Source organism: Leuciscus leuciscus, assembly GCF_965113295.1.
Source record: "Leuciscus leuciscus genome assembly, chromosome: 23".
Classification (NCBI taxonomy): domain Eukaryota; kingdom Metazoa; phylum Chordata; class Actinopteri; order Cypriniformes; family Leuciscidae; genus Leuciscus; species Leuciscus leuciscus.
Window position 1 is genome coordinate 31,258,287 of NC_138747.1, and position 14,023 is coordinate 31,272,309.

General features: G+C 38.5%; 2 protein-coding genes and 1 long non-coding RNA gene across 3 annotated transcripts in view; 1 reads left to right on the top strand and 2 right to left on the bottom strand.

Annotated features, from left to right (window-relative positions):
* Nucleotides 1-13,564, top strand: part of fam217bb (family with sequence similarity 217 member Bb) — a 15,117-nt gene extending 1,553 nt beyond the window's left edge. Inside the window, exons 2-5 of the mRNA XM_082156519.1 lie at nucleotides 354-427; nucleotides 6,857-7,000; nucleotides 8,517-8,584; nucleotides 10,445-13,564. Of these exons, the coding sequence (XP_082012645.1) occupies nucleotides 8,556-8,584; nucleotides 10,445-11,621 (1,206 nt within the window). The 5' untranslated portion in view covers nucleotides 354-427; nucleotides 6,857-7,000; nucleotides 8,517-8,555 and the 3' untranslated portion in view covers nucleotides 11,622-13,564. The remainder of the gene's footprint in view (nucleotides 1-353; nucleotides 428-6,856; nucleotides 7,001-8,516; nucleotides 8,585-10,444) is intronic.
* LOC309488400 overlaps nucleotides 1-14,023 on the bottom strand; it is a 204,459-nt gene that overhangs the window by 76,347 nt on the left and 114,089 nt on the right. The gene's annotated exons all lie outside the window — the stretch shown is intronic.
* Nucleotides 2,049-6,640, bottom strand: ppp1r3db (protein phosphatase 1, regulatory subunit 3Db). Its single transcript, XM_082156544.1, has 2 exons — nucleotides 6,316-6,640; nucleotides 2,049-3,174 (listed from the first exon to the last, which is right to left on the bottom strand). The coding sequence occupies exon 2, from the start codon at nucleotides 3,158-3,160 to the stop codon at nucleotides 2,279-2,281; it is 882 nt and encodes a 293-aa protein (XP_082012670.1). The 5' UTR covers nucleotides 3,161-3,174; nucleotides 6,316-6,640; the 3' UTR covers nucleotides 2,049-2,278.

Genomic DNA, 14,023 nt, shown 5'->3' on the forward strand with positions numbered 1-14,023 from the left:
CACTCACAGAAGTGCTTAAAACCAGAAATGCTGTCTTTGAGGATCAACAACCAACCTCCTTCACAACTATTTATACAATTAAAGAAATGAAATAAATAAAATGAAGTATAACTAATTTAAAAAAATCATAAACACTTATTCAAGGACAATAACTCAAGATATAGCTTTTGTTTAATTAAGTTATATTGCAATAGAAAACACAACCTACATCAAATAAAGAATGTCAGAAATGCACTGCAACTGTCCGGTTATGTGTCAAAAGTGAAGGTGCACTTACAGTAGTTTTGTCATTGGTTGAAAGACGATGTATATTTTTAGACCTGACCTCTGGTTTCGATCATGTGCTCTTCCAGCTGTAGATTCAGAAGCGCATTGATGGACTTCCTCAGATGCCATTTACTGATACACAAATCTCTGTCGGACAAAGGTCAATGCAAGAGTCACATAAACAGGGATCAGTCAAATGTATCCTTCTCTAAATATGCAAACTTTAAGAGTATAAATAACCTTGTTTCGCTGCATGGGGTGAAACGAGTAACATCGGAATCGAATAAAGATAAGTGCATTTTACAATAACTTGCCAAGTCAGCTTGTGCATTACATGATCACTTTAATGTCTATTGCACATATCACTCCTGGAAAAGATGTTAGACACAACAGAAACAATGTACAAAACCTCACTGGATAATTGGTAACACTTTTATCAGGCTTTGGGAGTTTGATTAGGTCTGATACTGTAAATGTAAGTGATTTGCTATGGATGGATGATTTATTGGTGTTGTGCCTTTTAGAGAGATTTTTAGAGTTATATGCTATTTATGTATTGCACTTTGTTTTTTTTGTTTTTGAAAGTGCTTTATAAATAAACTCTGAGATGAGTTGAGTTGAGTTAACATTAATGCAATATGAGCAATATATATATATTTTACAACATCTATTAACTTTTGTTAAACCACAATAGTTCAGTGTTTGTGTTAGTTCACTGTGCGTTAGCAGATACAAGTTTTGATTTTAAAGAATGTATTAGTAAATGTTGAAATTAACGTAATCTGCTGTATGGCTCATTGTTAGTTCATGTTAACTAATGGAACCTTACTGTAAAGTGTTGCCATATAATCCAAATACATGTTTAGTGTAGAACTCATGCAAGACAATCAATCACACACAACAAGACCGACTCAAAGAGATGTTAATGATTAAAATAGCGCTCGCGGACGAACTCTGAGTTCTAAAGGAATTGAAAGAATGTGCATGAAGTTTGTTCTATTTTTGAAGAGACAATTAAAGAAAAAAAGTCTCCTGTAATAATCACACTGAAGTCAGTCCTGAAATTAGAGCCATTTTAAAGGAGTAGTTCACTTCAGAATTAAAATTTCCTGATAATTTACTCTCCCCCACGTCATCCAAGATGTTCATGTCTTTCTTTCTTCAGTGGAAAAGAAATGAAGGTTTTTGAGGAAAACATTCCAGGATTGTTCTCCATATAGTGTCTTCAATGGGGTCCAACGGGTTGAAGGTCCAGATGTGAGTTTCAGTTCAGCTTCAAAGTCTCGACACGATCCAGCCGAGGAATAAGAGTCTCATCTAGACAAACCAGCGGACATTTTATAAAAATAATTAAATAAACATTTATATACTTTTGAACCACAAATGCTCGTCTTGCACGAGCTCTGCGATGCATTACGTAACCAGTAGAGTAGTGTGAAAAACTCCATCTCATTTTCTCCAACTTCAAAATCATCCGACATCGTTGTTTTAGTTTTTATTTATTATTGTTTTTGTAAATGGCGTTTGACTTAGTCTTTGCACGTTCGCTTTGTAAACACTAGGTTGGTATTTCCGCACTTGACGCGTGACCTTTCAACATGATTACGTATCGCAGAGCTCGTGCAAGATGAGCATTTGTGGTTCAAAAGTATAGAAATGTTGTTGTTTTTAAATAAATGTCGGCTGGTTTGTCTAGATGAGACTCTTATTCCTCGGCTGGGATCGTGTCAAGACTTTGAAGCTGCACTGAAACTCACATTTGGACCTCTATATGGAGAAACATCCTGGAATGTTTTCCTCAAAAACCTTCATTTCTTTTCGACTGAAGAAAGAAAGACATGAACATCTTGAATGACGTGAGGGAGAGTGAATTATCAGGACATTTAAATTCTGAAGTGAACTACTCCTTTAATGATAACTTCCAACTTCGCATGCTTGTGCACAAGCGTGGCTCTATAAGAGATCCTTCAGATGATGTGTAAGTTTATGTCTCAATGCAACGAGGTGAGAGTCAAACGAAATGCACCAAACTATCTGCACACTCTCTAGGCACCGTTAATTTATAGGTCTGGCAGGTCAGTTTATAATCACATCCAGCATTATTGTCCCAGTACTCGGATCCTGTGACCCGGAAGCGGATGGCGAACTGCAGCACGGCTCCGGGAGTCATGATGAACGGCGGGACAGGCAGGTGAAAACGAAACACATCAGACTCCGGATCAGGCCTGTCTCTGTGGACAGTGGAGATCCAGCTCGCTTTACTCTCCGCACGGCTCTTCCAGTCTGTGAACGAGTAGATCACCGTCACCTCTTTCTCATACGCCAGATTCAGAACCTGCACAGTTCCTATAATCCCCAGCTCGGAGTAAAACATCTGCTCCAGGGAAACTCTCTGCTGGATCAAGCGCTCGAGGAATCCAGACTCGGCACTTATATTATCAGGGAAGGCCGGTTGGAAGTAAGGAAGCTCCAGCTCCAGCTTTTTCCTGGATGCGAGCTCAGAACTGGCCAGAAGTCTTGTGATGACGTGGACCGGCACTCGCGGATCCTCGCTGGCCGTGAAGAACTTCACATCTTCCAGCTCGAGCCCTAGGGAGTCCACGAAGCGGACCTGCATGCTCCTGCACGAGTGCTCGTCTGTGGAGGACGAGAGGGATTTCGCACGTCTCCTCATGATGGGCTTCGGCTCCGGCTCGCAGGACGGCCTGCGACGGCCCACGGGACACTGAGCAGGACCTGGGTTTGGGCTCGGGGGTCGTATTGCCACCGGGGTCCTGTGTGGGAGTGAGTTGGAGATGTTCGGGAGGTGAAAGCTCTTGACAGGTCTTGATGTTTCATTAAAAACGCTTGTGAACTGCAAGGCAGGTCCAGATCCATGCGGATGAGACTCCATTCTCACTGTGCTTACTATGAGCAAAAGGAGAACATGTAAGAAGATTTGCAATACACAAGTTATGTAGTTTCACGTATAAGTCACAGGTGAAAATATTTGAGTGTTGCTGTACTTGCCAAGTAGCAGCTTTCCGGAACGTAAATATTTTTTAGGCATTTCTGCAAACTATTGACCACTCTTTTTTGACAACTATAAAGTGTACAAATACGGAATTCTGTTTTATAATTTCAATTTTCAGTTACACTTTATTTGAAGATGTCTTAACAGTGTAATTATACATTTAAGTACTGAGTAATATTAACTTAAAACTGCAGTCCATAGTTTTTCCTCTTTGTCGCCATCTCTGTTCGAAATCTGCAATTGCAGTTATTCGCGGAATGATCAACATTACATGGGTTGTGCCTCGGCATGGCACAGCGCGGACGAATCCAGTGTTTTGAGGAGAACGTGCGTGTCAGTCGGTGTGGATACTGGCATTCGCAATCACAGATTCTACTTTCTGGAAGTATGACCAACATTAGAATTTTCACTGGAAAATGTCGTCTGAACAAGTAACATCCACTTTTGTTCTGACCAACTGAGGGGGAAAAAGCATTGCAGTAAATCACGCTGATTAAATCTATCGATCGCTTATGTCTTTCCTGTCCAGCAGAAAAAAAGCCGTCTCTGCGTCCGCTTTGAACCCCTTCAAAACACAGAGTTCACGCCACCTTTCAAAAGCCCTTCCGATATTTATCCTTGTTTTCGCATGGGCCGGTTGCAGTCTCTTTTTTTTTCTGTAGTCTTTCGCATTTTACAACGGGTGAATCTCCAGTTGTCACTGGTGATTGTCGTTTGAACCTTTCTGGATTATATCAAGTGCTGTGAGAAAAGGCTATAAATCTCCTCCAGCATCCTCACACTAGCAGAGTAGCAGACTAGCCGAGACTCTTCTTTATGTGGACAGATGTGACGTAATGACACAAAGACATGTTCGAATGTCCCGCGGAAATCCACCAGTACCACTGGAGTTAAAAACATTATTACAAGCTTACCATTTTGAATTGAGCTAAGGCAAGCAGAGAGTTTTGAACACCGGAGTGTTCCGGTGTTTTTTTTAACCCAAAAAAGTTACGGACTGCAGCTTTAAGTAACTACATGTCCTTACTATTGTCTTAGGATTAGGTTTTGGTTTAGGGTCAGTTTCGTGTAATTATGCATAATTTATAGTTATTACTATAGTAACTACATGTAACATATGTAACAATGGTACTGTAAAATAAAATGTTACCAAACTTTGTCATGTTAATGTAAAGACAAGACATTCAGAAATTTTTTTTTTCCCAACTTTGCCATAAAGTGTCTAAATCCTTTTTGGAGACACTAGCCTAATAACTTCTTCATTATGCTATGTTCACCTAATACTAAAGCCTAAAAACATAAACGCGTAACACGTAACGCTTAGGGGAGAGCGGGGCACAACCTAACACTTTTTGACTTTCTCAGTTTGTGTAAATTCACTTGGGGTTCAGAGTATTTATTTTTTCCAACATTAATTACACAGTCTAGTACCATTATTTGGTTTTGTTTCATTAATACAGTGTATACTTTTTTCTTGATTTACCCTGAAAGAATGGAAGTGAAATGTGACAACATGCCCCATAGGTTTGTAACATGACCACCATATGACAGATTAAAATGTTATCTGATCTAATAAAAAAATATACAAGACAAACTAAAATATTTTGTCAATAAAATCCAATTATTAACTTTTTCATATAAAATAATGCATTTTTTTTTATAATTAAAATAAAGTTATTTTTTAGTTTGGCAACAAACACACCACAAAACATAGGCTACAGCATGGTTCAAAACATAGGTTAATAATAATTAATAATTTCTTAACATTGACTCTCAGGGCCCTATCTTACGCCACGCAGTTTTCATTTTCAAGTCCTGTGCCATGTTGTTTAAATAGCAAAAAACAGAAATAGACTGAGCCATTGACCAACTGAGACCTGGTCTAAAGTCAATGGCACAATATTTTGTTTTGTTTTGTTATTTAAAGAGTGCGTTAATAATATGTGCCTATGCTGGTCCACACCGCGCGTAGACTGCTTATTAAACACACAGGGACGCACAGCAGCACACAAACATGCCAAATATTTAAAATAAAAGGATTACAATGTAAAAGATTATTATTGTGTGCATAAAGATATGGTGGAATCCGGCTTGTCCCGTAGATGTTCTGCTTGCGCACCTTTACCTCGCGCACGAGCAGATCCATTTGCACTCTGGAGACGACTTCGGTCTTTCCACTATCAAATTCCGTCATGTAAATATAGCAAATTCTGTCATGGCGTGAGCGCAACTGGTATTTAAATGGAATGAGAGCTGATACTCTAATTGGTTTAATGCACGTAAATCCCAAAACACACCCATTACTCATTAAGAGAATAGGGACAGCCCTTTTAGACCATGCGCCGGAAGCGCCGACCATTTTTCCGTTGTTAAACTAGCAAAAGTGTATTCGGACACGCCCTAAGTGAACTTGCGCTTTAGACCATGCGCTTAGATCGTTAAAATAGGGCCCTCAGTCTTTATTCACCTTCTTCCTCAATAAAATTCATAAAAGTATAGAATAGAATATCATAGTCCTAATAGGGGCACATTGTAACACAGTGTGACAACATGCCCCACAGGCACAACTGGGATTTAAACCCAGCCAGTGTCTTCTGCTGGTTATATCTGCATTAAAGAACTACTGTATCTTAACTGTTAAATAACAAGATTAAAATAATATCAGATTTGTCTAATTTTAAATACTGAAAAATTAACTTAAGTAAGAAATGTACTTGTACTTGCTATGCTTAAATAAATGTTCAGTGATATCTTCCAGACATATTTGTAATTTTGACGCATTTTTTTTTATATAGTGTTGATATGGCAACTAGTAACACTAAGTTTCGTCATGCTAGCATGTATGTTACAACGAGCCTACTTCAGATTTAGGCTAGTAAGCAAAGTTGACAGGTCTCTTTTATATATATATATATATATATATATATATATATATATATATATATATATATATATATATATATATATATATATATAGGCTATATATAAATCAAGATATTCAATGTAAATCTCTAGATCTGGCAACAGATTCTTACCTCAATTACGGCAACTTTACGAAGAACGACCTCGGAAAGATTAATAAACACACAACATATTATAATTTTAAGGTGGAAAAGACCTCTGCACCCAGAGTGTCTGTAATAATATACGCAGAGATCAAGCGCCTATGACATTTAACTGATCTCATAGGAGGAGTAGTCGATACTACCAACGATTATTATTAGACCACTGTACATGAGATTCTCACGTCCTGCATGTAGCCTATAAACAATGCATAGCGTCGATCTCCATTCACGAGAACTAGAACTATATTGTAAATATCGCGCTTCGGGTTGTATTTTTGTCGAGTCCACATATTTACAGTATCATGTAGACTACAGCGACCCTGAGCCCGTGACACTGTATAACTACATTTCCCACACAACAATGCGCCCTTCAGCATCCTCACATCTGGAAAACACGCCTGCGTAAATCCTCATTCACAGGATTCAGACTATTAACCGCATATCGATTAGATCAGTGCACGAGACAGAATCGACAACGCCTAATTTGACCGATGAATCTCATTACACACAGGCTCAGGCTGATCCGGTGTTGTGCTGAATTATTTACTGCAGAACGGGACAGATGCACAGAGGATTAAAGGGACAGTGGGAGTAAACCACAAAGGTGCCTTTGCATCCACCACCGAATAGTGGGATCAGCGTGTCATCTGAACCTGTAAGTATTTGTGTGTAAACTTATATAATAATAAATAATATTATAATAATTATATTTAATGCAATTTGATGCAATTCAATTCACCACACACTTTTCATGTAGTGTGTAATAGAGCTGTTTGTGAATGTAAAAGGTCTGCAAAGTGCGGATAAACTGAGTTAGGCTATTAGTCACTTGACTAATCATATATTATTATAATCATGCATTTATTTGGTTTCATTTTTAATCTGTGTTCTTGTTGATACTGGACTTCTGCAATGTCTTCACTTCACAAACTTCACTTATGTCATAAATTACATATACTCCAGCTTGATTTTGGCCTCGGCACAATGTTAGCACTGGCCCGACAGTGGAAAAGTGGCTAAAAAGAAAACCGATTCTGAACTGAAACGAGTGGTCAGTAACTCCAGTCTCACTTCCTGCTGAATCTGCGTAGGTTTGTAACAGATTTGCATAATGCCAGTCTATGTTCTTCATTGGCTGCCGTGAACAACGTCTACTTTGACCCTCAAACACTGTAGTTTATCTGAGACTGGAAGAGTTTGGTTTGTGTTGTTCATGTGGAGAAGACGCTGTTTTCTGCTGACAAAGCAAATCCACTTTGGCCCTGTTTACAGCTGGTATTAAGAAACATTTTGGTCGATCGCATTACAAGGGTCGACACTAAATGCAGGTGTAAACGGGGTGTAAAACATTTTGAGCTTTTCCACTTTCAGCCACTTTCCAGAGGTAGTTGAAAACGCATTCGACCGGATTGCTTTCATAGTGTAAACGCTCATGTGTTCAAACAGCCACAAAAGACCGTCTTCTCTCCGTCTACTGACCGAACGCGTAAACTTTAAGGGAAGCGCATTGGCTTTTGTCGGCTGGAGACCCAAGTTTGGTTTGAAGATGTACCAAGCACAATGTTCTCTCACCATTCCTGATTTCTAACACACACTCAGCGCGTCAGAGTGGAAACGAAAGCTGCTGCTCTCCGTACGTTTTCTGTTGTCTCCGGTCGCCTATTCATATGTGAATTGAACGAGCTTATTTTGCCCATTAGATTGAAAGATCTGATAAAAAAAAACATACGTTTACCCGCCCATAGACCCTCCCCTCGAAGAAATCAGGACAGAAGTGGTCGAAAGCAGACAGAAGAAACAGGAACGTGTCTCCCTCGTCTACTTGTGATCCGATCCACCAAAACGCTTCTTAATACCAGGTCAAAACAGGGCCATTGATACACTTCTAAAGGATGAGATTGCTACGGCAAAACTGACACCATCAATACTGTTCGTATCACTGTATCAAGTGCTGAAATTCAGATATAATGACGGGCGTTTGGTTTCCAACACAAGCTGTAGAGGTCGACCAATCACAACAGACTATCTGACCAATCAGAGCAGAGCATGCTCTCGGAAAGGCGGGGTTTAGACACTGTATTTGGATCCGTATTTGGGGCACCTAGAACATACCAGTAGATATTAAACACATCATGTGAAGTATAAGTGCCTTTTTCCCTTTGTGTCTACAGGACTCTCAGCAAAGGTTAAGAAGGACAAGACCTGACACAATGTTGATCATGGCGAACACCACACACAGGTTAGATATGGCACATTGATCAATAAATGCTGTATTTTACAGTCATGTTACTAGAATTAATTATTATAATAAGACAAGAACTAGTGATTCAACGGACCACAAAACTCACGGTTCAGATCAGATCATATTACGCTTTTTGAGTCTTGGATCGGATAATTTTTTCGGATCAGCAAGAAAAAATTACATTTTGAGAATGGGTAACTTTGCTTTCCATTTATTACTTCAAGCACACTTTAAGTAGGTACTCCAATACAACATTAAAAACTACTACCCTAACTAATAAAGTTCAGACATTATTAAAGAGTAACTCTCGCCAAATTGCAACCTAGGGTCTTTTTGTTAATCTACCCGAGGCAAACTTTCGTATAAAAACATAATTAGAATGGAAACGCCACTTTTAAGTTTGACCGTATTTTCGTTTTAAGTTAAAATCCCTTTTGAATGAGTGTGCATGTGGCACGACTATGATAGCATCAAAAATCACTATTTTTAAAACACTAAGAAGGCTCGACACAACATGAAACTGTGCTGGAAGTCTCACCAGGGGCTCTACACATGAACTCCAGCATTGACAACATTGAGTTTACTAAAAAGAAAGATTTTGAAAAACTCACTGTCTCTGTGTCCACCAGTGTTTTGACAGTCAAAAATAGTCGATCTCCGTAACAGGGAGGAGAGTTAGTTGAAGTTCGATATAAATTCACGGATAATTTGTTGTTTTGTCGTTAGTGAAAATCAATATTGACTTTGTATTTGAAAAAGGATCCTCATATAAGAAACAATACTAAAATTCAGAGTCAGTTCATTCACATTCGGAGATCGACTATTTTTGACTGTCAAAATACCGGCGGACACAGCTAACGTTACAGTGAGTTGTTCAAAATCTTTCTTTTTAGTAAACTCTGTGTACACAAACAATGTTGTCAATGCTGGAGTTCATGTGTAGAGCCCCTGGTGATACTTCCAGCACAGTTTCATGTTGTGTCGAGCCTTCTTAGTGTTTTAAAAATAGCGTTTTTTGATGCTATCATAGTCGTGCCCCAAGCACTCCCATTCAAAAGGCAATTTGACCGAAAACGAAAATACGGTCAAACTTAAAAGTGGCGTTTCCATTCTAATTATGCTTTTAAACGAAAGTTTGCCTCGGGTAGATTCACAAAAAGAGCCTAGGTTGCATTTTGGCGAGAGTTACTCTTTAAAGGCAAGTGAACAGTCAGTAAAAAATAAGAACAAATACACAAATCACAAGCAACTGTAGTATTCATTTTAGGTACAGAAATGTAATAATTAAATGTAAAATAACACTATGTTCACTGTATACATTTAATGTAGATTAATCTATGTTAAATCTGTGTTTTGTAGTGTGATTAACATTAATGACATATAGACAACAGCAGGTGTTTATAGGCTACTATCACTTTAAGACCGAATGCACAGATCCATTATAATGATGCACATGCTTCTCTTGCTCTTTCTCTTGAGACATAACCGACTGTGTTTACGAGAATACTTGCCGAGACTGGTATTTTGACATAATTTTGTGTGTATTTGTCCATCCAAGTGCATGAAGACGCGAAAGAAGAATCAATTATCGAATTAAATTCTCTTTTGCCTCTTCTAGCACTGGTGTAATCTAGCAAGACAAAACACGTGCAAATTTAAATTTACATAAGACTATGGTGGTTAAACTTTAAATTAATCCGCAAATCACATGCGTGTGTACGGATCACGGATCAACAACAATCCGTTTAACCCCTAACAACAACATGTGTATTATTCATGTCAATACATGAACACTTTAAAACAAAGTGTGTCCAGTTGTTATATCATTTTCTAAGACTTGACTTTTGGTTCCTCAAGGCAACACAACTCCAAGATCAAATCTCACGCGATTTCCAAAAATGGACAAAAGGAGAGGCGACAAAAACCAAACAGCAATGGTGCAAAAGAGATTGGCAATGGTGGCAGAGGTAAAAGCTCAAGCGTAAGGCCTGTGAAAGAGCAGAGAGAAGATGAAGATGAAGGCTGTACGCTGCAAAGTAAACCCAGAGAAGAGGACAGCGCCAGCGACCTCTCCGATTCTGAACGATATTCAGTGTTTCCCGCTGAAATCTCTCCGCCTGACCTCGACCTGCGAGCAGAAGTCATCGATCCGTCGGACTTTCAGACCTCCAGACCTGCACAGGACAAGCTCAGAGGATCCTATCCAGATTTCTTACCACCTCCTTTCAATTCTTGGAGTCTGAAGCAGTTAGCAGTGTACTTGAACACCGACGGCAAGAGCGTTCCTCGGCCCAAGCCCGTCGGGAAGCTCGAGAGATACTTGGACCGGCTACTGCAGATTGAATGGCATCAGATCCAAAGTGTCCAAGAAGACAGTAGCAAATCCAACACCCCGATGCCTAAAGTTCGCCACTCGTCTTCTCATCTCAGCCTCAGCTCTCCTAAATGTATCCTCCAGTGTCAGCGCGCGTTCCCTTTAGCGCTACTCTCCTCTTTAGCCACCCGTCAGCTTTCAAGCTGCATTTGTCCACAATGCCAGAGCCAGTATCTCATCTTGAACGGATCGTGCCGCTCTCATGCCTTCCATCACCACACACTCCTGGAGAAGAAGCGTCAGGCCTCAGGTTTGCCGAAACGCAGCAGCAGTGAAAGCAGAGCTCATCCGACGGAGTCGAGACACAGATCCCGGGAGCACAGACTCAGCGATCCTCTGAGCGAGAGCAGCCACTGGAGGCGCATGCAGGCCGTCGGGAACATTCGCAATCCGGCGGGATTCACGTGCAATCCTGACCGGGCCACAGCAGCCGGTGTGTGCGATGTGAAGAAGAGAAGGCCGGGGGAAAGGAGTCGCTCCTGTGTCGGCGTCAGGGAGATCGGCTCTACGGCACGAGGACGTGATGAACCGTGGAAGAGCTGCGACTGCGACTCAACTCTGTCCTGTGCTGCAAGTGCAGAGGGTTTACAAACACCCAGAGACTCGGCAACTCGTCGACTGACCAGGAAGCAGAAACACGTCGAATTTGTCACAATGTAACTGGCTGGGAAAACACTTTCTGTAAAATGAATGAATTTCAATGCATTTGATAAGAAAATATCAAACCAGATTATGTATTTTCTGAGAAATCTGTGCAATGACATTTACTGTAGGCGACGGATAACGGTGTTATTATAGTGAATGTATGAAGTCAGATCATCACATATATGGACATGACGTTTTGCAAACAGAAAGTTGTCTTCATTTCCAACTGTATTGATTTATCATTTTAAACCTTATAGCAAGATGTTTTGCTTTAAAGATTGTAAATGATATTTGGTGTGATATGTTTTTTTACATTTTTTATTTAATGCAATGACACCAGGTCTAATTCTCCTATTTGTGTACAAACGTTTTCATGAACAAATCATGATTCATTAAACAACTTTTATTCAAAATTTACGAAAAATGTAGGAACAACTGACACACGCAAAAATCGCATACTATGGGTGGTCTTACACTATACATGTACATATATACACGTATATACACACATATTTCATCACAAACACACACACACACACACACACACACACACACACACACACACACACACACACACACACACACACACACACACACACACACACACACACACACACACACACACACACACACACACTAACCCACCCATCACAGAAAACGTTCTGCATTTTTACAGTTTAAAAAAAACATCACTTAGTACGATTTATAATCTGTTTTCCTGATGGGGACCAAAACATGTCCCCACAAGGACAAGGATTTAGGATATTGGTGTGGACTCTGCTATTCTTTTATATTTAGAATGATTTTTATAAGTACGTCTGTATCTTATCGTTCTCGCTGTGAACGGGCATTTAAGCCTCTTAAGTTCAGCACAATCCTTTTGTCTGTTTATGACAGCATTATTTTAAAAATGAAGTTTAATATGTGTTTTTGTAACACTATACGCATGCTGTACCCCATGTTTATTTTTGTTTAAAATCTTATTTTTAGTAATTGTTCTTTTATTGTTGCTGTGTAATAGCAATATATATACGCCTACATTCATTTCTCTGTAGCAACTTTTATCAGCAGGTGAATAAACAAAAAGTTATATATATTTTTTTTAGCAATATTTCTGTCTGCAGATTATACAGATTATTCTGTTACAGTAATGTGTGTAATGGTAAGATTCACTGTTAACACTGAAATACACCATTACCCTCAACTTGACTGTCCCAGTGAGCAAAAATCAGACATCTTACATCATATAACTGAATTTTTTCTCATTCTGTGCCTGACTCAAAAGTTGAATGTGATGGCCATAAATAAAACATGTTTGTAAAGCTCCTCTTGACACGGGAGGAGTTTGTAATAGCCGTATCCAAAGTAATTCCAGATGTTTTGGGAACAGATTCATTTCTTACCATCACTACTGCTAATATAAATAAGTGAATATCATCTACTGTAAGTAGAAATCATATTTTGAATTAGGGAAGTTGTTGTCACAAGGGCGATATGGCATTGATGGTCAATGCTTGTTTAGTGGTTTTGAATTCTGAATACCTCAAAATTGTTTAAAATTGGGATATTTTTATGAATGTCTTCCTCTTAACTAAAATTCATAAGAACAGTTAAAACCACTGAAATGCGTTCAGACAAGACTCCATTTAGTTTTTTACCCCTTCAAAATATTTTGTGATTCATGATTGTTCTACTGTTTAAATGTTGTTTTACAATTTATTTATATTTTTTGTTTCAGAAACAGCGTTCTGTTCAAATAATTGTTGTGAGAACAGAGGCCATCATAATTAAAAGGTTATTCATTTATATATTTATATTTGTATGATGTGATGGATGTGTCTAATGTTTCATGAATGTAAAATATTTTGATTGTTAAAAAAAAAGAAAATAAATTGTGATTATAGTCTGGTCAGAGATTTACTTATTTTTCGACACTATTTTAGCTAATACATTTTTTTTTTTTTTTCACTGATGTTACAACCCTTAATGTATAAAATAAAAGAATAAAACAAAGAACAAAAGTTGAGTTATCCATTATGAATAGTAGGTTAATAGGTAAGTAATAATATAAATGTTAATAAATAGGCCTATTTACTACTTTAATGGGGGAAAATGTACTGAGCCGAATTGAAAACTTTTTTTTTTTTTTTTGGGAATGATTAAATGAACTGTAATATTTTCCATGGTCATGCAGTGAAAGTGGAAAAGTTTAATAGCTATTTTTGTGTCCCTCATACCAAGTCAATTGTTCTACTCATTGTTATTTTCAAATGTCAGTAGGATTTATGTTAATGGAATGAATGTTAATTTTTACTCGCAAAATATTAATAAAAATAAATAAAATAAAAGCTTTTTTGTAGCGAAGACGAAGGTTTACAGAAATGATTATCGAAAGCTTGCATAAATTTGCTGAATTC